Here is a 23,632-nt window from a genome sequence, read left to right on the forward strand (position 1 = left end):
GGATTGTATATAGGGAAGCTATCCAATAGCCTACAAGGAAAGAGAGAAGAAAAAAAAGATGAACATGCAAACCACAAAACGATGCCGGCGTTTTTCATTGCTGACGCTGTCTCCGTTGACCTATTGCTCATGCTGGCTTGTTCACGTCAGTAGATATGGGTGTATTGAAACGATCACCACCCGAAGCAGGTACACCCAAAGCTCCCGTCGTTGGAACCATAACGCGATGCATCATGACTGTACATGAATTTCGTGGTATTGATTGATCCGGTGAGTGTCCTCCACCTTTAAGCAGACATTCTACTATAGCACAGATATCCGGGAAGCTGGTATGGATCTTGAATAGGAAGGAAAACTATTCATCATTCACTTCATCATACTCATGAAACTAATAGTACAGGGTTATCACAACAGCAACAACAGCAGGAACTCCTTCATCTTCATAACGGCGGGCCCCTTTATCACAACAACCAGTTCATCGTCATGTCGAAATCACCCACAGGAAAGAAATTACCTAAAGGTGTCTTTCTTGTCCATCATCATCGACATCCTCCTCTGTTGCAGCTTTTGGGAGTTGACGACTGAAATGCTCATTACCGTCAACGGTCAAAGGAGGAAGAGGTGATTGTGACGGTTGGCTGGCATCGGTGCTCGCTCGTCCATCTAGTAATTGTGCTTGGCAGCATGTTTGTCGACGTCGGCCGCGCGCTTGTGGGAAGATTCGTGGATCTTGTCCTTGATGGCATCGCCAGCAGCTCGGAGTCGTGTGGAGGAACGGACATTTGGGTCCTTTGCGATCCTGCGACAGTTGACGAGGTCAGTTCTCAAAGTCTTTCGGTCTCGCGGCGGCGACATGGTATATGCTGTGCCTGGTGACAAAAGACTTACTGCTTGTTCGTCTCCTTGCTGGCAGCGTGAGCACCTCCTTGGGTCTTGTGGGAGATCCAATTTCCGGTATTTCTGATCATCGGACGTGTTAGTGGACATTTTGGTCTTGTCCGTTTCTGGGTTGGTAGAGCACAAAGATGATGCCTCTCTTCAAGGTGTTCATGTGATACACATACCTGATGGCATTCATGTTTGCAAGAGGTACTTGGAGTGGTAGTAATAGTAGTGATGCTGTGTTTTGTTTTCAGAGGCTCAATTGAAGTCTGCAAGGCCAAAGGTATCAAAGGATATTTGGGACAGTGGATAACGATGGAGAATTGGAAATGTTGATCCGGTCAAAGGACTAGGATTATATATATGCAATTCTCAGAATCCGAGATATACCTTGGGCTTTTTGATTTTACATGGGATTGTTCCTTCCCCCATTCTGTCCTTTACAGTCTGAAAAGACGATGTCATGGTGCATGAAAAGAGGGTGTGTTCCCGGCAGCCACGGGACTATCACGAACCGCAGCTCTCTCAGATGGTCGAGTAGGAAGCCGCAAACGATCTACGCGAGTCAAAAACAGTTGAACGATGCAAGCGTTGACAACTCTCCCGTTGGCTTTACAGGAGGTGAGAAGAAACTTCTTGCCAATCAAGCATCACCAACGTAGATGCGAAACCTGTTTTCTTGCTAAGGGGCTCGAATAGACTTGGGGCCATCTGACCCGATGACGGATGATCCCGTAAGATGAGTGGTTTATAAGAACTTGAAATTGTTACCGGAGGACGAAGTAGCGTCGGTGGCCATGGGTGGAAGGGGGAGGAGGAGGAGGAGGCGTCGCCGGCGAGATCGATGATGTCGGGGGGATCGTTTCTCTAACTACGTCATCCGGAGATCCTTGGGAGTTTGGGTGGCGGCTCGTAATTGTACTGGAGGTACAAAAAAGTTCCGGCCTTGCGGTTGCGGTAGGTGGCTAGCCTTGCTTGCAGACCCAAGAACGATGTTACGAGTACAAGGACGGTTACGAAGTGGAAGCGAGGATAGTAATCAGCAGTAGACTTGTACTTTCTAGCATAGGCCCAGGTCAAGCTCTTGGTCGGCATGCAAGAAGTCAAAACCCAGGACTATCTTCATCTCAAAAGTTACCATGCGTCCACGGCAACTCATGCTCTCTCGGCTCCATCAAGCTACAAGTCCCTAGCTCTTCTTGCACTTGATACTGATTATACCGTTCCCCAACATACCATAATCTTCCAAGAACTGAGACGTGTGATAGTTGGGGGTTCCAGGGTACTTCCAACCTGGAGCAGTGACCCAGCCCTTGTCGTTGCAGTCCTTTTGTTCATAAACGGCGCAAGTGAAGCCCTTGTCGGGACCCATCGATCCGTTGGAATCGTACATCCTGTGACTTGAGTCAGCAAAGTTCCCCTGACAATATAGGGGTCGAAGGGAGTATTGACCTATTGTAGCATTGTCCGTCCTTCAGAGGAGTCCACTTGCAAGGCATGACCCAGTTTTGATGGCTACACTCGTACACACCGAGCTCGGTGGCACGAGTACGGAGGTGATGAGGGAAACCATGTTCGTGATTCCCGTGGTCTCCGTGGTCTTGACCATGCCGATTGTGCTGCTCTCCGTGTTCACCGGGTTGGAAATCTCGAGGATGGTTGCCATTACCGAAACCTTGGCCCTGGTGCTCTCCAGTGTGACCCAAGCCTTCTCCACCGTGCTCATTTTGGCTCTCGTGTCCACTGGGATGGTAGTCCCGAGGGTGATTGCCCTGGCCATCAGATCCTCCTGTGCGCCCCTGATCACCATGGCCGAACCCTTGTTTAACCCAGTCTCCAAGGTTTGCATGCTCGTGCGCGAAATCTTCATCTCGAGCGCGGTTGCCTTTGTTGTTACCTCGACTATGATCACCATGGTCCTGCATGCCCTGACCTTGGCCTGCGCCACCACTTTGAGGGCCATGATTATCTTTCCATCCCTGAGCGTCATATCCTCGACCACCGTGACCCTGTCCACCTTGATTACCGCCTCCGTATTCTTGGCCACCGTGGCCACTTCCACCAGAGTTTCCACCTTGGTATTCACCGCTGTGCTTCATGCTGTCTCCTCCAGAGCCTTGCCATCCTTGCTCTTGACCAGGATATGCCAAAGTGAGGGTGGCTACTGTAGCCCAGAGGAGTACTGAAGTTTTGATAGCTACCATTGTTAGTTGACGTGAGTGACTATGTAAGCAGGTCTTGCTCGTAGCAATTATGTATGGTCAAGAGAACACCGAAGCATTATCGGCGAGATATAGACCTCCCTGGAGAACTTTGACCAAGTCATCCAAGAAAGAAGACCTTTGTCCCTCCGAAGACGGCAAGCGGATCATCGTCGAAACACGTCCTTGATGGAGAGTACAAGACGCTTTCGAGAGAAGAGCAAAGCATTGTATCGAGATTGCCGCCAACAGACATGGTCCAAAAAGGACGAGGGAAATGTCAAGGACAAAGCTCGGTCTTAGTATTGTTGTTGAACAAGGCTCTGCTCCTTAATATTGTTCTCAACATACGCCGAACATCTGCCGGTGTCGATGCGACCTTGTTGATCCAGAACAATGAAATCGAACAGATACTGTATGGCAAGCTTCACTCGATGTGGAAAGAGATAAGAAGATGGTTGGATACCTACTGAAGCGTCTTTTTCGACAGCATAGGCTCGTGCATCTGAGGTTGAACGAGAGGTTGGAGGGAGCGATAGGCAGCAGGTACAAGTCATTCGTCCCTAGAGAATCTTGACTGTCCACAGCATACCTACGTAGTTGGCAATATCTCGAGGAGCGAACCCTCCCTGTAATTAACTCCCCAGCCTTCTTGTTCTGTGCATGGGAAGAAAGAAGTTGACTTGGGCTTAGTGAGATCGGGTGGCGGCGGCCGGGACGTCCCTCTCTGTCTGGGGAGGCAAAAGGCACCGGGACGATGCGAAGAACAGTTGATGTTTTCCTTCCAACCAAAACAATGTCAAATCCATCTTCCTCTCTACCTACCTAGGTAAACCATCATAAACTGAGAAACTTGTCTTGTCTGCAATGATAACTTGCTACCCTCCATCAGACAGACTATTGAATCACTACCCCTGTGTTGTTGGGGGCTGAATGGATGCCCTATTGTTCAGTTGCCCCTCACTTCAATCTCCTTCGAACACGTCGTGCCGCCTGCGATCACGAAATTTCTCTCATCTGGGATATCCCTGCCAGATGCTTCTCTAAGACAACAATCCATTACCATACTATGTGTTATCAACTGACACGACACTGCACCTTCGATCCGAAGTCGCTAAGTACCTAGTAATGACACTACTTCGGATCGCCGTCTTGCATCTTGCCGAGTCCTGGGATAGGCTTGGAACCTGACATTAGGGCCCTGACCCTGGTCAAGAAACCTCCATTACAGACATCGGAGCTGACCATCCGCAGAACCTACTGCGAGGTCCATGTCACTACGAATGCTTGCACAGCCTGATTGATTCGTTAGGGAACAGAGCCTACGAGATCGGATGGGGGTTGCATCCAGCCCAGCAGTTAGCTGCATATTTGACAACGGCTCGTTATCCAACTACTGTAGGTTCCTTCCAGTGACAAGATCAAACCCAACATTATGTTTTCGCGATCTACTGTACCATGTCCATTATTGCATGAGAGACCTTGCGATCGCCCAGTTCTACAGATGCAGCCTTTTCGACCTCATTACGTTGCCCAGAATCTGCTAAGATTAGTTCACGTCACACATTGATGCATCTCAGCTGAACGAGATTAGCGCACACACAACAACAACAACAGCCATGGCTCGAAAAGGTGTTGTGCAGGCCTGTATCGAGAGGGTCTCGAAATATAGCTTCTCTCCACATGTTTATGGCAGAGTCTGACTCCCGAGCAGACAGACGGCATAACGTCGACCCTCCGTTCCCTAGGCGAGGCCTCGCGAATCGCCCTGCAAGCCACCTGTCAGTTTTTGCCCTCCATTTGCTGATCGAATCATGCCTTGGCTGAGACTGCTCCTTGATAGCACCACAATTGACAGGTCGCCCGTCGACATATCTGGTAAAGTGAGTATCTTTATTGAATCCTGTGCATCCGAAGTGGCGAACCCTCTCCCCGGACTTGAGTCCAGCCAACGCAATGAGTGCCAACATCCTGGTACTGAAGGGCCGGACAAGGTGTAACGGAGTTGCCAATGTATATATCGACAAGTGACACCTGTAGGAAGGCTCCTCAACCTTCTCGACTCTGGATTTGTGCACCTCAAGACAACCTTTCAAAATGTTGGAATCTACTGATGCAATCCTAATGGGCACAAGCATTGTCCTCTCCCTGTCGACCCTAGTGTCGATATCGGTACAGTTGGAGAGACAATTGACGACTGCTGGCCGGCTAGACGCAAGCAAGTGTAAGTAGGAAAGCAGCTCACCTCTGGTTGCAACGACTGACAACCATTAGGGTTTCTTGTGACAAGTGCGGTACGAACAGGACATCCGTGCACTACGACAAACACGATACTTACCGAATACTGCAGGTCTTTGCCATGATAATGACAGGATTGGTCTGTGCAGGTTAGTTTCATGCTTACAACTTGTCCTTCGACCTTTAGCTAACGTATCACAGCCGCTGCTCACGGCCTCGGAGCTTCGATTTCTCGAGAAGAGTTTGGGAGACGGGAGAAGCTACAGAAGGTGCAGCCTGAATACCATTTTACGTTGTCCTGTACCGGCGCTGATCAGACTCAGCTCCTTATCGCGGTCCTCCCTCCCTACTTCCTCTGCAACATGTTCGTCAAGCACGCTTGGCTTACATTCTACTATGCACTGGCACGAACTCGCACTCAAAGATGGATCATCCACTTTATGCAGCTCGTTGCCTTCGGGTTCGGAATCAGCTCCATCCTCGTAATCCTGCTGCAATGTATACCATTGAGCCATGTTTGGACAAGAGCTCGAGATCCACCCCCAGAGGATGACGCACACTGTGTCAATCTGATGGCATACTTCTACTTCAACGCAGCCTTTATGGTTGTGAATGACACTGTGATGTACATGCTACCGGTCTTTCTGCTACGGAATGTCGATATGTTGAGAGGACACCGATGGGGGATCTACACACTGTTTGCCGTCGGTGGAGTGTGAGTGGATCCGGTATGCTTTCTGACATACAAATTGCTAATGCCGTCAACAGCGTTGTGCTGGCAAGCATATTGCGTCTCATAGCCGTCCATGAGCTGGACAAGTCGAACAATTTCTCCGGTAAGCACATCCATGAGTTGCGTTTTGTTTCAAATCGTCGATCGCCACAAGACGGCTGACACTTGTCGTGCACAGAAAACTATGCACTCATTTTTCTCTGGGCGGCGGTCGAAAATCACTTGGGGATCTGCGTAGCATGTGCCGGCGCTGTCAAGCAGAAGACAATCCGTGCGGTTGACAGCATCAGAAAGTCATACGGGTCAATCCGGCACAAGCCATGGCCACCGACGTCCTTCACCATGGTGACGCAGGACACCGAACATCGAAACTTATACACACGCCCCAGCAGTATGCCTTCGCCCACAGCAGCCTCTGACAACAAGGATGGGGATGTCCACTTGGAGCTGCACCAAGTGCCATCCAACGCCAATACTGCCACTACGGTGACATCACCGGTTTGATATCCCTCGCCGCAGTGTTGGCCATCTCATTTTGGAATGTCTTTTTCTTGGATCATGGAGAAGTGAACAAATATATGATCTGACAGAGATGATTCGAGCCAAGAATGACTGGCCAGAGTGTATGTATTGACCGGGAAAGTGAAAGTAAGTCCGCGATGAACGAGGTTATGAAGGATATGAAAGACATGAGGAGTATGAGCGATATGAGGAGGGATATGAGGAAAATTGACGTGGATGAAAAGCTATCTCAAAATCTAGTGTGTAATTCTAGTTTTCTTTCAGCATCCCATTGATGGCCGTGAAGTTACATGCCCAAGGTACTATCTGTGTTGTCAAGCCCAGGTGGGAAGATGAAACCAGACACTAACGAATATTCTTTCCGTATCGCCCAACACTTACTAGTTGGCACCGGTCTCAGGCATCGATCAAAGGTTTGGGAGCTTGCTTGTCTGCATATTTAGTCTGCCTGCACGGCGTCATCCCCCAATGTCTCGAATTGTTCAACCCCACGACGACGGATCGCGTACGATTTTGAGATGAAATGAGACGGCCCCAATATCCGTGTGAGTGGTTTCATTCGATCCGCCATCTCACGAACTTTCTGTTCTTTCATAACTTGGCCCCCTTTTTGTCGTTGTTCCGTAGTAACCTCTCATAGCCCCTTCTCATGTGACTCGGCATTCCTTTTTTGTCGGGTTTCCCCAGTTGACCGTCGTGTTGATTCACAAAGACGTGTGTCGAACCCCCGACGGCTTTGACGTCGTCGTCACCTTTTCGAAAGATGCCGACCTCGTACATGACGCTCGCCTTGCCCAACTTGACGACGCGTAACCCACACTCGACCACGTCGGGGTAAGACACCGACCCGAAATAGTCGCAGTAGGTGTTGGCGATGATCCCGGCCTGCACGTCCCGGTTCACCTTGTACCCGCACTCCTCGATCATGTACTGGTTCACGATGCTGTCTATCAAAACCCCGTAGTAAGGGTTGTTCATGTGTCCAAAAACGTCGTTGTCGTTCCACCGGAGTCGGAAATCCAGGTGGTAGTTGTAGTCGCGACGACGGCGGAGTCGTTTGGACGCCAGGTCCAGACCGAGTTGGTTTTTTTCTTCCGGTGGTGGCATCGCCTATTTTCTTTTCTTCTTGATTGTGTGATCTTGGAAGGTCCGTAGAGATTGGACTTGGACGATGAGCCAGATGGTGATGTCCTGAATTGTGGTGACTTTGTTGACGATATGAGATTGAGATATTGACAAAACTTTGCTGGCGCTGCTACCTTGTGGCTTTCGACTAGCAATGAACTGCCCAAAGGTTTGGATTCTTTTGTTTCGTTTTTATCAATGTTGTGTGAGTAGCGAGGGTGTCGATGTGAAGGATGAATGTTACAACATTACAGAACGTTGTCGGCGATCCGGGGTAGGTGTCTACAGTACTGTAGTTGTCGGACCTCGGCTAAACAAATGCCTAACCAAGGCTCGGGGACGAGGCTCTAGGTAGGTAAACAGGACTCTTCGGCGCAAGGCTGGTTTAATGAGGCTGCGTAAGGCTGTGCATATTCTTGGCGGGTAAGACTCCTGAACAAGCTCTTCGACAACTGTTGTTTTTGTGATATTCCGTATAGATGGACCGGTATATTTGCACGTCTACAGCTTCTGCGACGGCATCAATATCTTGCCATATAGGCCCGGTTCAAATCGTTTAAAAATCCTGTGTCAGCCCCAGAAATCTACAAACACGTGGACATTTCTCGTTTGATGGTCGAACACACCGTTTCGTATGCCTTGACACGCTGGCGACGTCAGGGTCAATCAACGTCGAGAAACTTTACCGTCTCGAGGAAGCTTGGATGATTGCTTGGACTATATTGTGTTTGAACGACGCAACGAGGAACCATGAACCGCAAACAACGTCGAAACAAAGCTTCGACAGATGGCCACCCGTCGATAGCATCAGCAGATGACATCCCTCTCGCACGACCGGACCGCACTGCACCAGATGCGGGAGCAAACACCAAAACACTCTTCGAGATCGCCGCTGAGCGTCAAGCCAAACTCACTGGTCGATCGGGCGGCCGACCCATTGATCCCAAGAACATTGTCCAAGTCAAGATCGGTCAAGACGGTCAGATCCAACCTGACCCGAACACGCCGTCGGCGACATTCCTCACCACGTCTGATGATGATGAAGATGCAAGATCAGAGACTCCGTGGCTCGACACGATCCTCCTCGCCATGTCCCTCTCGGCCGTCCACTTCACGCTCGACGTCCTGACCGTCCACCAGTACGCCCAAGAACTAGAATTCCCGCCCATTTTCGCACGGACGATCTTCACGGCGTTCCCCACACTCACCGTTGTCATCGCACTGTTTCACGGCCTGCTTTTTCCAAAGTCACTTGGACAGGCCACGCCGCCGAGCGTGCAGCAAGGGATACTCAGGTTACGACAGGTCATCTACGTCCTCGTCGCCAACGTAGCGGGTTGCTACCTCGTCGCCCTGACCAACGACAAGGGCTACTACGCCGTGATGAAGGACGCACCGAGTGTAGGCACCATTTGGGTCTGGACCGTGTTGGAGCTTGGATTACTGGGTGCCTTGGCCGGCGTGGCTGGACCGGCCATGTACGCTTGGTGGAACGAGTATGGAATATTCTAAAGCCCTTCGGTTGACTTACCTTCCTCCGTGTCTGAAAAGGGACAAGTCTGGGGTTGCCTGATATTGATGGGTGTTTGAGTGACCGTTGTCTTGTTAATGGTTCAAAAGTTGGACTACTTCCGGGTGAGGTGTGGCATGGAGTCTGTCCTCCCCCTCCCCATCAGGTGATGCTGATGCCGAGTTCCGGGTCAAGCGATGGAAAATCGACTTGATTGTACGAATACGGAGTGACAAGTACGGAGTTTCCACTTGTTGATAAAGGCCAGCCCGGACATGGTCGGATATCCTGGTAGGGATTGGAGACAACCGGACAAGGCAGGAGATGTACGGAGGCGCTGAGAAATATCGTATAGATTCTCCGATAGTCGGGCGCACGGATTGGGAAAGGGAGAAATTTACCAATGACTCGTATGGTTTGGGGGAAGTGGGAGTCATACAGCAGGAGGAGCTCAGGATACTTTGTTGTACGACGCGAAGAGGAACGACTTGAGCAGGTTTAGCAGAGCCCAGGCTTTCATCTGGGAAGAACAGGGTACTCCATAACCAAAACACCGCGGCGGCTGGCATTCCCATTTCGGGGAAACCCGACATTGAGGTACAGAAACTGACAGAGTATCATTCTGCGAGACAGGTGACACGGTGTGCGTGTACTCGGTGCAACGCGAGCAGTATTACTATTGTACACCAAGCCCCTGAGTTGCGCAATGCGCAGCTCCGTACCTAGAATGATGGAATCTTGCGAACCCACCTACAATACAGTGCTGCTGTGCTGACTGTGCGCGTACTTTTGGTGTATGTTCGGAGAAGACCGACGCTCACCAGGTCTCTCTCTCTCCCCGGTGTCCTCATTATATTTTTAGGGTCCGGAAGGGTGAAGTATAGGGAGGGAGGGGGGATGGGGCTTGCCGCAAACAGGAGAAATCAAAACATGCCACCATCCGCATCCCGATAAAAAAATTTTCTCCCGGAAGTGGTACGAGGCTCGTAAGGTTCACGTTGGCAACGCGAAATCAAGAAAAGGCTGGTGGATCTTCTCGAATAATTATCGAGTAATGACAGTAACGGGTCGATGGAGCAAAGTAGTAGAGGGCGCGTACGGCCCGACCAGTGGCACGTATTCTTTGTATCACGTTTGGGAAAAATTTTCTCACGACAGGTAACAAGTTCGGGTGGGTTTTTCTGTTGCAGGGCGTGTGTAGCCAGAGATTGAGGACCACGGGCAGAATCATGTTATGTACAAGACCGGGATGGGGACTTTGTAACGGGTACTCCCCTCCCTGGCCCTATTACTCGGTACCGTACTGTACCCGTACACACACAGTTGAGAAGGTCATCGCGAGCATCAGGGAAAACTGTACAAGACAATAATGAGTCAGGATGTCACCCTGTTTTTGGCAGAGGCATTATTTACTCGTACTATGCAAAGTCTATTCAGATACCATACGACAATTTTAGTGTCTTGTTGGGGAGAAATTGTAGTGCGATTGGGTTTATCGATCGATTGTGTTGTGTCGATGATGATGATGATGTGTTGACTCTGACGTTGTCTCCGCGGACCATTTCTAATGAACTCTTTGCAGTCATCGTGATCGACAAAAGGATATACAATCGTAGCCGGGAAAATCGGTGATGCAGGATGGACAGGGCCAAAAAAAAATTCAATCAAGGGAAAATATTTTGCGGGGTGCGGGCGCCAATGGTCTTAGTGAGTGTCTTAACCATGTACGAGTACTGTAAAACTGCTTTATTGGGTGCAGCTGGCCTATGCGCATCGCCGCTAACGGTGGTTAGGCGATTGATTAGGCCATGTCCTTGAAAGCACGTTGGGCGTTACCCGTAGGGACAATGAATCAATTGGCCTCTGCGTACCTGGAAAACGGGAGGGCGGATGCTCAATTGACATGTGCAGAGTCTGCTGATGCCAACTAGAAAGAGTCAGCTGTTCAGACTCTTTGGCATCAATCCAATCCGGCAAGCGAGATGCTTACCTTGCTACCTTACCTACTACGGTCTGTACTATAAACTACTTGGTAAACATGCAACGCGTAGGTACAGTATGTAGTTCCATTTCGCCCTTTGACTCGACTAGGGCTCCTCCAACAATAGCAAGGCGGCTGTACGAGTCAATGGCTGATGTCTCTCGGAGCCACGATCCGTTCCTGGTTGTACTCACTCACCACACGTAACTCACAACGCCACCACTCGTTGAATACTACATACTATACAGGGTTGGGATGTGCTGGACTGATTCAGACAGAATTCACATGTGTCTGGTTTTGGGTCTCGATTGAATGGCGAATGCGGAAAAACCACCTGCATAGTTGTTTCGTAATAATACGGAGTATGTTTCGGTGATGTTGGGCTGCAAACTACTCGTCACGAATAATGTGTTCATTATCCGGTTCGCGTGGTTAGCTGAGATGAGGTGATTGTATCCTTGTGTTACTCCGTACAGTACTATACAGGATGTCTTGTCCGTCGTACAAGGGCCCGGACTCTCCTCTAGCAAGCCTGACCATGCCTAGATCGAGTTTCTATTATTCACACCGTGCGTGTCAGGGCCATCACGCAAGAACCACGCCGAAACATACTCCCGTACGGAGTATTGTATATAGGGTAGACTGGCCCAACAAGACTCCATAATCATGACACTTTGTATCCTTTTATTTTGCTCATCAACAACTTCCATACGCTCGTCGTCGTCGTCGGTCGACTTCCTTTCGACCTCGTACCTCCACGACAACTTGAAATCGACGATAAAACTTGTGTCCTTTCCATACACACGCGACAGACGCCACCACCACCGCCTAGTTCGCTCTTCAAAGGCCCTTCCAAAGTCTCTACACGTCACTCTCAAATCTCGTGCGCCTATACTCATACCCCGCGGATATTGGCGACCCAAAGTGAGAATTGCGATCGATCAGGTGCCATCACACAAAGAGACTTTGCGCCCACCGGCCTAGCGAGCCGCCACCCATTGCCGCCTGTGGTTGGACCGCCGGATTGAAAATTTCCTAGGCTCTCTAGGCGACCAGGCGACACTTTCTGCTCCCCGCTTCGCCGCACTCAAACAACCCCCTTCAACCCCCCTGAGCTCATCGTTGGGCGCATTGGCGAACGCGCTAAATACATTCCTCATCGGAAAATCCTACCTGTGTTCATCCTACGGTCATTTTCGCCTGCGCCCCGCGTCATCCTTATTACAACCCGCAGCCAATAATTTCGGGGTGGCTGCTCTCGTCGTCACCACCGTACATCAACCACCATGCGAGGTCCACGTCGCACTGTGCATCAAGGTACCGCGACTACTTCTCCTCGTCAACCCACCACCACCACCGTCAACGACGTTGTTCTCGCCTTGCAACGCAAATTAACCGCAAATCATCTAGAGCCATCCCTCCACATCAACCAGCGACGACCGTCGTTCTCGATGGATTCATTATTACACAAAAAGGACAAGAAGCGAGATGACTCCAAAGACCGCAATTCCAGAGAACCAAAGCGTCTCTCGCTCAACATGCGCCACTCCAGCAAATCCAAAGATCGGGTCGCACAATTATCCCCTCGCATTACCGCTCATCAGCCCGGCCGTTTCGACATGATCATTGAGTCGCCTCCTCTGGTACTGTACGGCAATGTCAGTACTTCGACAGGAGCGCTCTTGTCTGGACGACTGAAATTCCTGGTTGAAGATCCAGCTGGCGAGGTACGCTTGAACAGTTTCACCATGGTCCTCAAAGCCCGCATCTCCAGCAAGAAGCCTGTAGGCAAAGAATGCAAAGAGTGCAGCGACAAGGTCGACGAACTCAAGACTTGGACCTTCCTGTCTGAACCCAAGACCTTCTATGCAGGTCAAGACAATCAGTTTCCCTATTCGTTCCTCTTTCCCGGTCACCTCCCTGCGACGACAAATGCACCACTGGGCTCGATACAGTACTCTCTCCATGCCACCGCCCTCACATCCACCGGCGAAAAGATCCTCTACAACCACCCTTTGACCATCCAGCGAGCTATCCAACCAGGTCCCGACAAGTCCAGCATTCGAATCTTCCCACCTACAAACCTCACGGGTCGTGTACAACTACCACCCATCGTCCACCCCATTGGCACGTTCCCCGTCTCCATGTCCTTGAGCGGGGTTGTGGAGAAGAAGGGCGACAGTCAAACCCGGTGGCGGTTGAGGAAACTCTCGTGGAGGGTCGAGGAGCACAGCAAAGTCATCTCGACGCCTTGCGCGAAGCATGCTCACAAAGTCAGCGAGGGAAAGTCCATCTTGCATACCGAGACGAGGATCCTGGGCACCGACGAAATGAAGACGGGCTGGAAGAGCGATTTCGACACCATCGGAGGAGAGATCAACGTGGAATTCGAAGCCTCCCTCGCCAGCAACTCCAAATTCAAAGCCGTCTGCGACGTCGAGTCCCCTGCCGGCATCGAAGTCAAACACAACCTGGTCATTGAGCTGATCGTGGCGGAGGAATTCTGCCCCAGCAAGAACAGCCAACTGATCACTCCCACCGGCGCTGCGCGCGTGCTTAGGATGCAATTCGCTCTCGTCGTCACAGAACGAGCTGGAATGGGCATCAGCTGGGACGAGGAGATGCCTCCTGTCTACGAAGATGTCCCCGAGAGCCCACCCGGATACGGGAGCGCCGACAAGAACGACGGTGCCTGGGGCGGAGCCATTATCGAAGACTACAATGGACCTGCCCTGGAGTATGAAGATCTCGAAACCATGGGTACCGACACTTCGATCTCTCGACCTTCCAGCTCAGGTCTCCCTATGCGTCCTCGCCTTGCAGGCAGCAGGACTGACTCTGGCGAAGGACCCTCGACACCGAGACAGTACGTTGGTTTTACGAATGACGAACTCAGCACCGAACCTCCTCGTTATGCACTACGAGTCACGGATGAATCGAGTGATGCCCACAGCGGTCCAGTCGAGGACACTGCTCAGGGTGTAGCCTCCACCGTGCAACCTTGAACAATTCGAAAAAAACCAAAATTCCCACTCCCATACGATACCCTTCCTACCGCTACGCATATACATACACTCAACTTCACTAATCGCGCTTTACGATCGACGCCACGAGAGACGATGTTTTTCTCAGTTCCTTTCTCTTTCTATTTTCTTCTCTCTTTCCTTCTCCTTGATTACCTAGGATGTTATTTAGGGTGGAGGAGGCGGTCTTGTCTTGTCGAATCCGAACGAAAAGAATGATACCCTCAAAGTCTTGCAGCAGGCATTCTTGGTCAACTGAGCATTGGGGTCACCGGCGCACACACTTTTTTTTGTTTTTCGGTCTCTCATTGTCCGGGTTGGTGTTTCTTTGGTTTTCTCCCCTCTTGGGTTGAGGTTTTTTTTTGAGTAAACGGTATCAAGCATAGAATTTTACCATGGATGGAATTGGGAATAGGTCACCTTTTTTTTGGCTATCATGTCGTCGGAGGGATGGCACAAATAGGGACGGGGGAAATGAGATGGACGACTTGATGTAGTACGAGTACAAGTACTTGGGGTTACTCTTCTCTTCTTTTCTCTGTTACGATTGAATCGAGTTGAGCCTCTCTGTTCCTGAACACAGAGGTTCCTCGGGAGATAACAAAGTAATTACATGATAATTTTTGGTCCTTTGGATTAATTCAACCTTTTGATGTCTATTATATAATCTTGAAAGTTATGCTCTTTGATAATAATAATGATAATAACACATACATTATCCTTGTTTTTTTAATCTAGTCACGTGAACCGTGTTCGCGAAACGTGATGTTGTTTACGGTGACCCGTTGGGAGGGAGGTGTGTATTTAGAGGGTCCCAAAAAATAATCATGTCTTGCTCTCATATTTATTATCAGGAAAGTAAATTGCTCATTCTTCATCCCTCTTGCCAAGTAGTAACTGTAGACTTTCTCGACCCTGGTACCACTTCGGAAGTGGGCACGCGTATAGAGAGAGTACACCCTTGTCGCCGTCTCACCAATCGATCAATCATCCACAACGTCGATTATGGCTCCACACATGGTCGTCCTCGACTCGTCAGTGGCCAAAGTTCAACCATCAACGTCCCTGGGTTCGTTCTCGGCCCAGAACTCGTCGTACTCTTCGGGGGTCATGATGGGGAAGTCCGTGGGCAGGGTCAGGGGGACGAGACTCTGGCCCCGGCGGGCGAAGTGCTCGAGCCGCCGCCTCGTCTGGTCCCTGGACTTGTTGACGCTGTACACGCTCAGCCGGTGGCGGCTGCTCGTGACGTGCAGGCCCCAGTTCCAGGCGCTCCGCACGTGCAGGGGGCTGGGTGTTGATGCTGTTGTCCCAGCACCGCACGACGACCTCGACCCAGCCCTCGGCGTCGCAGGGCAGGGCGAGCTCCCACGTCCGCCAGGCGAACTTGTGCTTCCCGCTCAGGTTCCCGTCGGGCACGGCGTACCAGTTGAAGCCCCCGTCGGCCGAGACCTCGACCCGCCCGGGCCACCGGCCCCCCGCCGCTGTACGCCCACCCCTTGACCTCGACGCTCCCCCCCGTGGACCACGACCTGCTTGGCCCAGGGCGACATGATGGCCGAGCTCACCGGCATCTCCTGGATCTGGATCCCCATGGTCGGGAGCTGGTTGTGCTTGCCGACCTGCTGGTTGAAGTAGAGGTACATCCCGGCTCGGCCGGGGCAGGGCCCTGATCCGGTACACCCACTTGACGCTGCGCGCGCCGATGTACCCCATCGCCACGAGCCGGACGGGGTGCCCGTGGATCCGGGGCAGGGCTTCGCCGTTCATCTCCCACGCCAGCATGACCTCGTCGGCCTTGACCTTGCTCCACGGCACGCTGACCAGGTAGTTCATGGCCTCGTTCTGCTTGAAGTACGTGTCGGCCCCGTAGAATTTCAGGTGCTTGCCGCCGCCGGCCATGCCGCCGCACTGCTTGACGACCTTTTTCAGGCTCACGCCGACGTACCTCGCCGTGCCGTTGGCCCCGTCGGCCCAGGGGGCGTTGATCATCTCGTCCCCCTCGCCGGCGTACAGCCGGATCTGCTCGACGCGACGCGTGCCGCTGCATTGGACCGTCACGAGCTTCTCCATGCGCGGGAAGACTTCCTCGTTCTGCAGGTCGGCCACACTGAAAGTCCGCGGGTGCTTGACCGGTCCGTCCATCTTGAGTTCCCACTTGTCGGCGTCGATGTCGGGGACGCCGCCGTGGTTCCGGACAAAGTGCAGGGACGTCGGCGTGACGGGCTTCGCCGTGACGAGGCGCTTCGGTGGCTCGCCGTTGTAGGGGAACTGGAGCAGGTGGAGCATGTCGGGGTGTTTTTCCTGAATCACACGGAGCCACGATTCTTCCGGGACGGAGGTCAATGGACCGCCGACCGCCTTGTGCCACATCTTCCAACGCACGCCTTCGAGGACGGGGTTGGTGTCGGGGACGGGCCCAAGCTGGAATTCCGGCGGCGGAGGGAATCTATTGTTGATCAGAATCTTGTGGGCCTTCGCCTTCTTCTCCGGATAGTTTTCCCATTCGACGTACCAGTTTCTCAGTTCTCAGCAAAAACACGGTCCACGGATCCGGTGTAGGATAGTTGAGCATCGCCGAAGCCCGGCGCAACTTGCCCACGCCAACCTGGACGTTCCTCGGCAAATATCACGGCTGGGTCTTCATCGGCTGCTGCAATGTCGTCGGCCTTGGCGGCATCTTCTTCATCCTCACTGTCTTGAGTCGGGGCGACCTCTTTGACCTTGGGAACGGCATGGGCCTGTTTGTACCGCTGCTCTGGCGGTATGGTCTGGTCGAGGAGAGGCAGCTCTGCAGGCGCCAAACCTTGTTCAAGTTTCCATTCGTCGTGGGGCTGTTGATTGAGCATATTAGCTTCAAGGGCACATGGTGTCAAACTCTAGAGGGATGATGAACCTGGATTTGATGAGAGATCTCTCTCATTCTGACGTCGTTGTGCATTTTGACGTTTCTTTTGGTCGTGTGGCACGGACCTTTTCACTGGTAGAGGGAATGAAAACTGTTCAAACAACACAATCTTGAGCAGAGATGATGACGACGGTGAGCAGAGGGGAGAGTAAGAGAGTAGACTAGAGGGGGAAAACATTGAGTAGATAAAGAAGAGACACAGCGTCGGATACAGGGTGAGTGCCGGTGATCAGGATCCGCACAAGCAGATAGTGAGATACTTCCAACCAGTGAAGGGCTAGGCAGATCGAACGCTTGAACGAGTAGCCCGTCATGCATGAAGCTTCTGTATTACGACAGAACGAGCATGAGCTTGACCTTTGTCTTGCCTTGTTCGAACTCGTGTCGAATTCAACCAAATGAGTATTGATGATGCAGTTCTCGGGGGCTCACCATCCGGAATGTTTCACAAGACGTCCAAGCAAAACCATTTGCCGAGGGGCAAGCAGACAAAGTCGTCAATCAGGCATAGCAGGACGCAGGAGTGATGTGCCTGAACCCTGTGGATGCAAGTACGCTTACTCATGGACCTGGCCGATGATGCCAGTAGTCGAGTTTGTGAAGGTCCTGAACGTCGAATCCTCACCACTCCGTCGGTCTGCATTGGATGTTGTCTTGAAGTCCTGAAGAGGTACCAGGTACCTTCCGCCGTTGGCATAGCTTGCGGAAATCCAGCGAGCCGGAGTTCTGTCGAAGCGAGCTATTCCCGAGACCAGAGTCGGTGAGAAACGACAATGATGATGGGTTGTTTGCATACTGTAGAATTGTGACGCGCTATCAGTTGGTGGGAGGCTGAAGATGAGAAAATAGTGGGCTACACGTGATTCACCGGAACATCCTTCTTCCGTAACCATTTTTGAAAGCCATAATCTTTCAGCCATTTCGTCCTTTTATCTCGACTCGTACGGAGTACTTGTTTGCGCTTTTACTATCACAGTGACACTGGATCATAGTTCATACCTCCGTGGACATCATTTGTCTTGGGAGAGAACTACGGGGATATCGATTACTCAGGATATCCTCGATGGAAATGCTAGACTATCCTGCCGTTGAAGCGCCTTCTCACGACGATGACAAACGCTGCATGCATAACCTCGCCAACCCTTTCCAGGAAATCGTTCAACACATGTAACTCGTCCGTGCCAAAGACGGTCACACCTTTTCCCTAATGAGCTCGGGGTTCTGCAAAAAGTAGTCATTCTGGACGGCCCTATCGCTTATCAATGCGGTATGTAAGTTGTGATCAAACCAGGCCAATTTGCTTGAGTGCCTCCCAGGTGTCCTCGACCGTCTCTTGGAAAGGGACGAATTGCAACTTCAACATCTCTTCGGCCTTGGCTCTGTCCAGGTCAAAGTGCTTGGTCCTATCACAATGGGCGCCTTCCTCGCCGAGTCCCTCTTCACCTCTGGCTCTCAACCCGGCGAGTCCGTCCTCGAAGTAATCCACACCTCCACACAGGAGGAATCGCTCACTGACACCCTCGTCCAACACGAGAGCTTTCGCATGCGCCTCCGCCACGTCCCTCACGTCGACCCACGCCGGTAAACCCGGCGTCGCGACCTTGGGCTTGTACTCCGGGAGCTGGCCTTTGACGCCCAGCGTCAGGTACATCAGACTCGTGTTCAACCCCTCCACACCCTTTTCCTCGTGGATTTCGTGACCCGGCGGGCCGTATATCATGGGCGGACACAGCGTGACCAGGTCCCACGTGGCCTCGCCTTTGTCCTTGGCCTCCTTCCACATGTCCCAGGCTGCGCGCTCCGCGAACGTCTTGCTCGCGTGGTACCCGTAGTACCCGTCCTTGGCCGCCTGTTCGGGCGTGACGGGGTCCCAGTCGTCGGCGGTGTACGTGTACCCGGGCCGCGGACTCTTGGACAAGTCGACCACGGACGCAAAACTGCTCAGGATGGCCATCCTCTTGAGCGTCTTGCTCTTGAGCGCGCTGGAGACGACGTTGCGCGTCCCGTTCACGGCGGGCTCGACGAGTTCCTTGATCGGGTCGCTGGAGAAGACAAAGTACGGCGAGGCGACGTGACAGATATACTCGGCCCCCTGGGCTGCCTCGTCGAGGGCGCCGGGGGCCTGAATGTCGGGCACGGCGACGAAGGTCAGGTCCCCCTCGGCACAAGCTCGTGGGTGTTTCTTCTCGAGAAAGGTGGCTTTGGACAATGACCGGACCGTCCCACGGACGCGGTAGTTGTTCTTCAATAAGACGTCGAGGACGTGGGCGCCCACAAAGCCATTGGGGCCTGTCAGCAGAACTAGAGGTTTGGCTGTAGCCATTTTGATTTATGGTTTGTTATTTATTTTGTGTATTGTATCGAATCGACTTTTGAATTCTTGCTTTGAGATGCAAAGATGATGATTCTACGAGTGTTTGGAATACGTGACGACGTTGTTTATGTAGAATTCCCTACGTAGTGTATTTTGCCATTCTGCCACTAGCAACGTACGTAGTGTGTTACTGTTACGGTACGGCCTTTACTCATTCTTTTTGCGGCCGCAGGACTTCAGGAGGTTAGAGGGCATTGAGGCGCGACCTATACAGAAATCTGGGGCTACCCAGACATTATCCCGCCTCACCGGTTTGGATTTATTTTTACCTGGGCCCGTAAAGCCGCACGACTTAAGCGATGATGACACGACGCACACATCTAATGACTAATGAATTATATATCACGCTCCACAGCAGAATAATGTACTGTCGGACGATACACATTGCGAGGAGGTATTCCCTATAATCACGCTATAGATGATAAGCAGACACTTATTGATCTTGAGCTAGAACCTTTCTCAGCCCAAGAGCATCTCGAGCTCCTCGATCCGTCTCTTCTTCCGCTCCTCTTCACTTTGACCGGCACCAGATTGTCCGACGCCTAGCGACCCTGCAACCGCCATTTTCCTGTCCTGTACACGCAGCATCCTGCCTTCGATGCTTTCCTTTGTGACGAACCGTACGACTTCCACTTTTTGAGTCTGGCCCATTCTGTGCACGCGGTCTATTGCTTGTGCCTCGACCGCGAAACTCCACCAGGGGTCCATCATGTAACAACGGCTCGCGGCAGTCAAGTTCAAGCCTACACCACCTGCGCGCAACGACAGGAGAAGAACTCGGGGAGCCTTGGGGTCCGAGGCGTTCTCGGCGTTGAACGCCCGGATGACTTGGGCCCGAACCTTTTGAGACATGGTTCCATCGAAGCGGAGGTGCTCAAATCCGTGCTTGGAAAGTTGCGGGGCAATGAGGTCGAGAAACGAGGTAAACTGCGAGAAGACGACTGACTTGGTGCCCTTTGGCTGTTTGGACAGGTGGTTCAACAAGGCGGCGATCTTTGCCGATGTCGACGCCGTGGGGGAATAAGGATGCAACCTCCGCAGAGAAATCTTGGGGGGCTTGGGAGCAGCAGCATCGCCTGCCGAGTAGAGGTCGCCGCCTTCCGAATCAAAGGACTCGGATGGACTATTATTGTACTTGACCACTTCGAACACATCACGCGGGTTGATGTTTTCGCGGCAGGAAAAGCAACGAGGAGACTCTCCCCTTTCTGTCTGATGGGTGATGTATTTCTCAAGGCAATCTTTACAAGCACTATGCCAGCAAGTCGTGACTGCTGGGTTGATCATTGGTTCTTCGTAGCACAAGGGACATTCGCCACTGGACTCGTCCTGGATTTGTTTTAGGGCGTTCGTCGTGAAAGTTGTTATTGGGTCCTTGTTCTCCTTCTCGGCCGAATCTGTGTCGGTCGTGAAGCGATCGATGAGATCCTGAAGATCCATGTCATCAGCGAAGCCATTGACGTCCGCTGCGGCAGCCGCAGCGGCATCTTCTTCGTCTGCGACAATATCCTTGTTCCTCGTCAATACAGGATGACAACACGACTGGCGAAGACGTAGAATCTGGGCAAAGATGGTGGTGTACGACTTGAGCAAGGTGCCTGCTTGTAGTGATTCGTTAAAGGCACGTTTCGCCCGAGTGAAGATGAGGTCGTAGACTTCTCGCTCCGTCTTCGAGAGCTCCACCTCCTCCACGGTGATGGTTTTCGAAGGTAGAGGTACGAGTGCTTCTCCTTCCGGAGTCTTCATGTCCTTGGTCCGACGGAGCACTAGGGGTTCTAGTACAGTCTGGACTACATTGAGCGCCCTTGCAATATCCTTGGACTCGAAGGGAACTGTGATGAAGGTCTTCCAGAAGGAGAAATTGCTCCATGGCTCGACCTTAAGGAACCTCACCAAGCTGAACAGATCTTCCAGACGGTTGACAATGGGCGTACCGGTCAAAACCCACCGGTGTTTCGCTTTCAGCTCGTAGCAGGCCTTGGAAGTCTTAGCTTGTCTATTCTTGATAGTATGAGCTTCATCTAGAATAACTCGATGAAAAGCAACAGAGAATAAGCCTCCATGAGAACCGCGATCACCTCCTGAAGCCGTGACCTGGCCAAATTCCGACAACACTGTACCATAACTGGTAATGATGACATTTGGTGCCGAACTTGCATTGGCGGCGGAACACAGGGTTTGTAAATTGACCGCTTTCTCGCTGCCATAGTATACCATGGTCTTCAGTGTACCTGGCCTTGAACATTTCACCGCCTCACTCTCCCATTGAGCAAGCAAGGACATTGGCGCCACCACCAATGTCGTGCAGGGGGCTGGTTCCACCACACTTGACGACTGTGGTAGACGCGGCAAGTGATTGACTGATGTGAGAGTCTTATCATTAGCTCTGAGGTCTTCTTCCGATCGGTTGGAGTGGATGAGACTATAAATTTCGATGGTCTTTCCGAGACCCATCTCGTCCGCCAGAATACCGCCGAGACAATTTTGTTCTTGGACAGGAAATTCGAGGCTGATTTCACCAGAATAGAGGTTGACGTAGAACTTCTCCTGACCCTCAACTTGTGCTACTGGCTTGTCATCTGCATCTTTCGTTGGCCAGGTATACTCTTCCCACAGGGGATGCATAGATTGTTGTTTGGAGGATTTTTCATCTCTTTCTTTCCTAAGCATCCAATATAAAGCTTGCTTCTGGTACTTCCTCAACTCGAGTGCAAAGGTCGAGACAGGTTCAGCCTCAGGCGTGCTGAAGTCGAATGACTGTGCTTTCTGATACAAGGCATCCAGTTGGTCTTCCTCCAATTCTTCGCCCTCTTCTTCATCATCGGAGGTAGGATTCGATGTTTTCCCTTTCGAGGTCTTGTCCTTTTCATACTGCTCTGCCATTTCTGCAGCTTTCAGTAGGCCTTGTTTTTTATGCCTAGCGGTGGTTTCATTTGTTGTGGTGGGATTCAAGTTAACCTCTTCGAAAAGTTTGACCAGGCCTACTTGTCTTAAGCGAAGATCCTTCTCCTCACCACTCTCCTTTTCTTCGAAAAAGCCTGTAGCTCGATTGTCATCCATTGGTGCCACAAATGCGCTTGCTTCAAAAGCGGACTTGAGTAAATAAGCACGTAATTGAAGGTAGACGGTGTCGTTGACGCGGACACGATCAGGAGCATATACACAAGTTCCTTCAAACCAGCAAATTTTCTGATCTAGCAAAGACGACACCCAAGAAGCAGTCTCTTCTGGTAAGCGACCCAATTCCTCTCCTTTGGAGTTGGTAAACCTGGTCACCACATCCACCTTTTGATTTCGCCCTATCAAAGGCACTAACTTTCCACCTCTGCCAACTTTGGTTTTTGGAGCGAGCTTAGTTCGTTCTATCCGGACAGCTTCGCCATGGCCTAGGAGATTTGAACCACTTTTGGTCATCCATGCCGCTACTCCAAATGAGCCGACATATCGCTCTTTTGGCATTGAACATAGGAGCGCCGTCGGTAGAGCTGGTTCGTTGGGTAAAACCTCGACTCTCTTGGGTGGCGCCTCCGAGACCTTGTTAGACGAGCTAAGCCAGCCTGCAACTCCCTTGGGTCTTTTGGATGAATCGCTATCGATGACAGCAGATTTCCAAGAACCGTCGAAGTACATGTTGATGGCCCGCTCCAAGTCTCCGTTCGCCGCAGTCTGCACTTGATCAACAACATCTTGACTGACAGTCTCGCCAATGAACGCGCAAAATGTGTCTGCATCGAAGGTTGTGGAGTTTTCTTGTTCGCTCGGATTCTGAAGATCCGCGGCATCTGTTTGACTCGACAGACGGTCGTTGCCATTGGAAGAGGTGGCGGAGGTAGGTCTGCTGGAGACATTCACCGAGGATGTGGCTGTGTCTTGCTCAAGTGTGTCGTCATGGTCGTCGACGAAGAAACGTCTTCTTTTACGAGGCCTCACCTCGACGTCCATGGGTGCGAATGGGCTGCTCGACAGAACGCAGTCCGTGGATGGATTGCAAATAGAGCCCTTCGTGACCAAACGCGAAATTACGCGAAGAGAATTAGGCGCGCTTGCACGTGATCAGGGCTTTAATTGATTATGCAGGGGCCAAACACTTTTATGCCGTCTCCACGTCATAATATAAAAACCTTGGGTCCAGCATACT

General features: G+C 51.6%; 8 protein-coding genes across 8 annotated transcripts; 3 read left to right on the forward strand and 5 right to left on the reverse strand.

Annotated features, from left to right (window-relative positions):
• Positions 1–2,025: 2,025 nt before the first annotated feature.
• On the reverse strand, positions 2,026–3,086 carry PV06_10968 (uncharacterized protein; the record flags this gene model as incomplete). Its single annotated transcript, XM_016412570.1, has 2 exons — positions 2,026–2,276; positions 2,335–3,086. The coding sequence occupies 2 exons, from the start codon at positions 3,084–3,086 to the stop codon at positions 2,072–2,074; spliced, it is 957 nt and encodes a 318-aa protein (XP_016257069.1). The 3' UTR covers positions 2,026–2,071.
• A 1,688-nt stretch (positions 3,087–4,774) lies between these two features.
• PV06_10969 (uncharacterized protein) lies at positions 4,775–6,871 on the forward strand. Its single transcript, XM_016412571.1, has 7 exons — positions 4,775–5,307; positions 5,358–5,377; positions 5,434–5,470; positions 5,523–5,590; positions 5,645–6,036; positions 6,090–6,157; positions 6,233–6,871. Exons 1-7 carry the CDS (start codon positions 5,181–5,183, stop codon positions 6,556–6,558), a joined length of 1,038 nt encoding a protein of 345 aa, XP_016257070.1. The 5' UTR covers positions 4,775–5,180; the 3' UTR covers positions 6,559–6,871.
• PV06_10970 (uncharacterized protein) lies at positions 6,794–9,335 on the reverse strand. Its single transcript, XM_016412572.1, has one exon. The coding sequence runs from the start codon at positions 7,681–7,683 to the stop codon at positions 7,168–7,170; it is 516 nt and encodes a 171-aa protein (XP_016257071.1). The 5' UTR covers positions 7,684–9,335; the 3' UTR covers positions 6,794–7,167.
• PV06_10971 (uncharacterized protein) lies at positions 8,188–9,963 on the forward strand. Its single transcript, XM_016412573.1, has one exon. It carries the CDS (start codon positions 8,452–8,454, stop codon positions 9,211–9,213), a length of 762 nt encoding a protein of 253 aa, XP_016257072.1. The 5' UTR covers positions 8,188–8,451; the 3' UTR covers positions 9,214–9,963.
• Positions 9,964–11,808: 1,845 nt separating this feature from the next.
• Positions 11,809–14,872, forward strand: PV06_10972 (uncharacterized protein). Its single transcript, XM_016412574.1, has one exon. The coding sequence runs from the start codon at positions 12,479–12,481 to the stop codon at positions 14,195–14,197; it is 1,719 nt and encodes a 572-aa protein (XP_016257073.1). The 5' UTR covers positions 11,809–12,478; the 3' UTR covers positions 14,198–14,872.
• Positions 14,873–15,024: 152 nt separating this feature from the next.
• On the reverse strand, positions 15,025–16,585 carry PV06_10973 (uncharacterized protein; the record flags this gene model as incomplete). Its single annotated transcript, XM_016412575.1, has 1 exon — positions 15,025–16,585. The coding sequence occupies one exon, from the start codon at positions 16,583–16,585 to the stop codon at positions 15,272–15,274; it is 1,314 nt and encodes a 437-aa protein (XP_016257074.1). The 3' UTR covers positions 15,025–15,271.
• Positions 16,586–16,734: 149 nt separating this feature from the next.
• On the reverse strand, positions 16,735–17,153 carry PV06_10974 (uncharacterized protein; the record flags this gene model as incomplete). Its single annotated transcript, XM_016412576.1, has 2 exons — positions 16,735–17,046; positions 17,109–17,153. 2 exons carry the CDS (start codon positions 17,151–17,153, stop codon positions 16,735–16,737), a joined length of 357 nt encoding a protein of 118 aa, XP_016257075.1.
• Positions 17,154–19,895: 2,742 nt separating this feature from the next.
• PV06_10975 (uncharacterized protein) lies at positions 19,896–23,436 on the reverse strand (the record flags this gene model as incomplete). The annotated part of the gene is made up of 1 exon (XM_016412577.1): positions 19,896–23,436. One exon carries the CDS (start codon positions 23,434–23,436, stop codon positions 19,954–19,956), a length of 3,483 nt encoding a protein of 1,160 aa, XP_016257076.1. The 3' UTR covers positions 19,896–19,953.
• Positions 23,437–23,632: the final 196 nt, after the last annotated feature.

The sequence above is a fragment of the Exophiala oligosperma genome, assembly GCF_000835515.1.
Source record: "Exophiala oligosperma strain CBS 72588 unplaced genomic scaffold supercont1.17, whole genome shotgun sequence".
NCBI classification, from domain to species: domain Eukaryota; kingdom Fungi; phylum Ascomycota; class Eurotiomycetes; order Chaetothyriales; family Herpotrichiellaceae; genus Exophiala; species Exophiala oligosperma.

Bases quoted from the DNA above. Each gene is read 5' to 3' on its own strand.
- PV06_10971 (XM_016412573.1), top strand. From the start codon at position 8,452: ATGAACCGCAAACAACGTCGAAACAAAGCTTCGACAGATGGCCACCCG.
- PV06_10972 (XM_016412574.1), top strand. From the start codon at position 12,479: ATGCGAGGTCCACGTCGCACTGTGCATCAAGGTACCGCGACTACTTCT.
- PV06_10969 (XM_016412571.1), top strand. From the start codon at position 5,181: ATGTTGGAATCTACTGATGCAATCCTAATGGGCACAAGCATTGTCCTC. The intron at 5,591-5,644 runs GTGCAGCCTGAA...GATCAGACTCAG, and splicing joins GACGGGAGAAGCTACAGAAG to CTCCTTATCGCGGTCCTCCC. The intron at 6,037-6,089 runs GTGAGTGGATCC...TGCCGTCAACAG, and splicing joins CTGTTTGCCGTCGGTGGAGT to CGTTGTGCTGGCAAGCATAT.
- PV06_10970 (XM_016412572.1), bottom strand. From the start codon at position 7,683: ATGCCACCACCGGAAGAAAAAAACCAACTCGGTCTGGACCTGGCGTCC.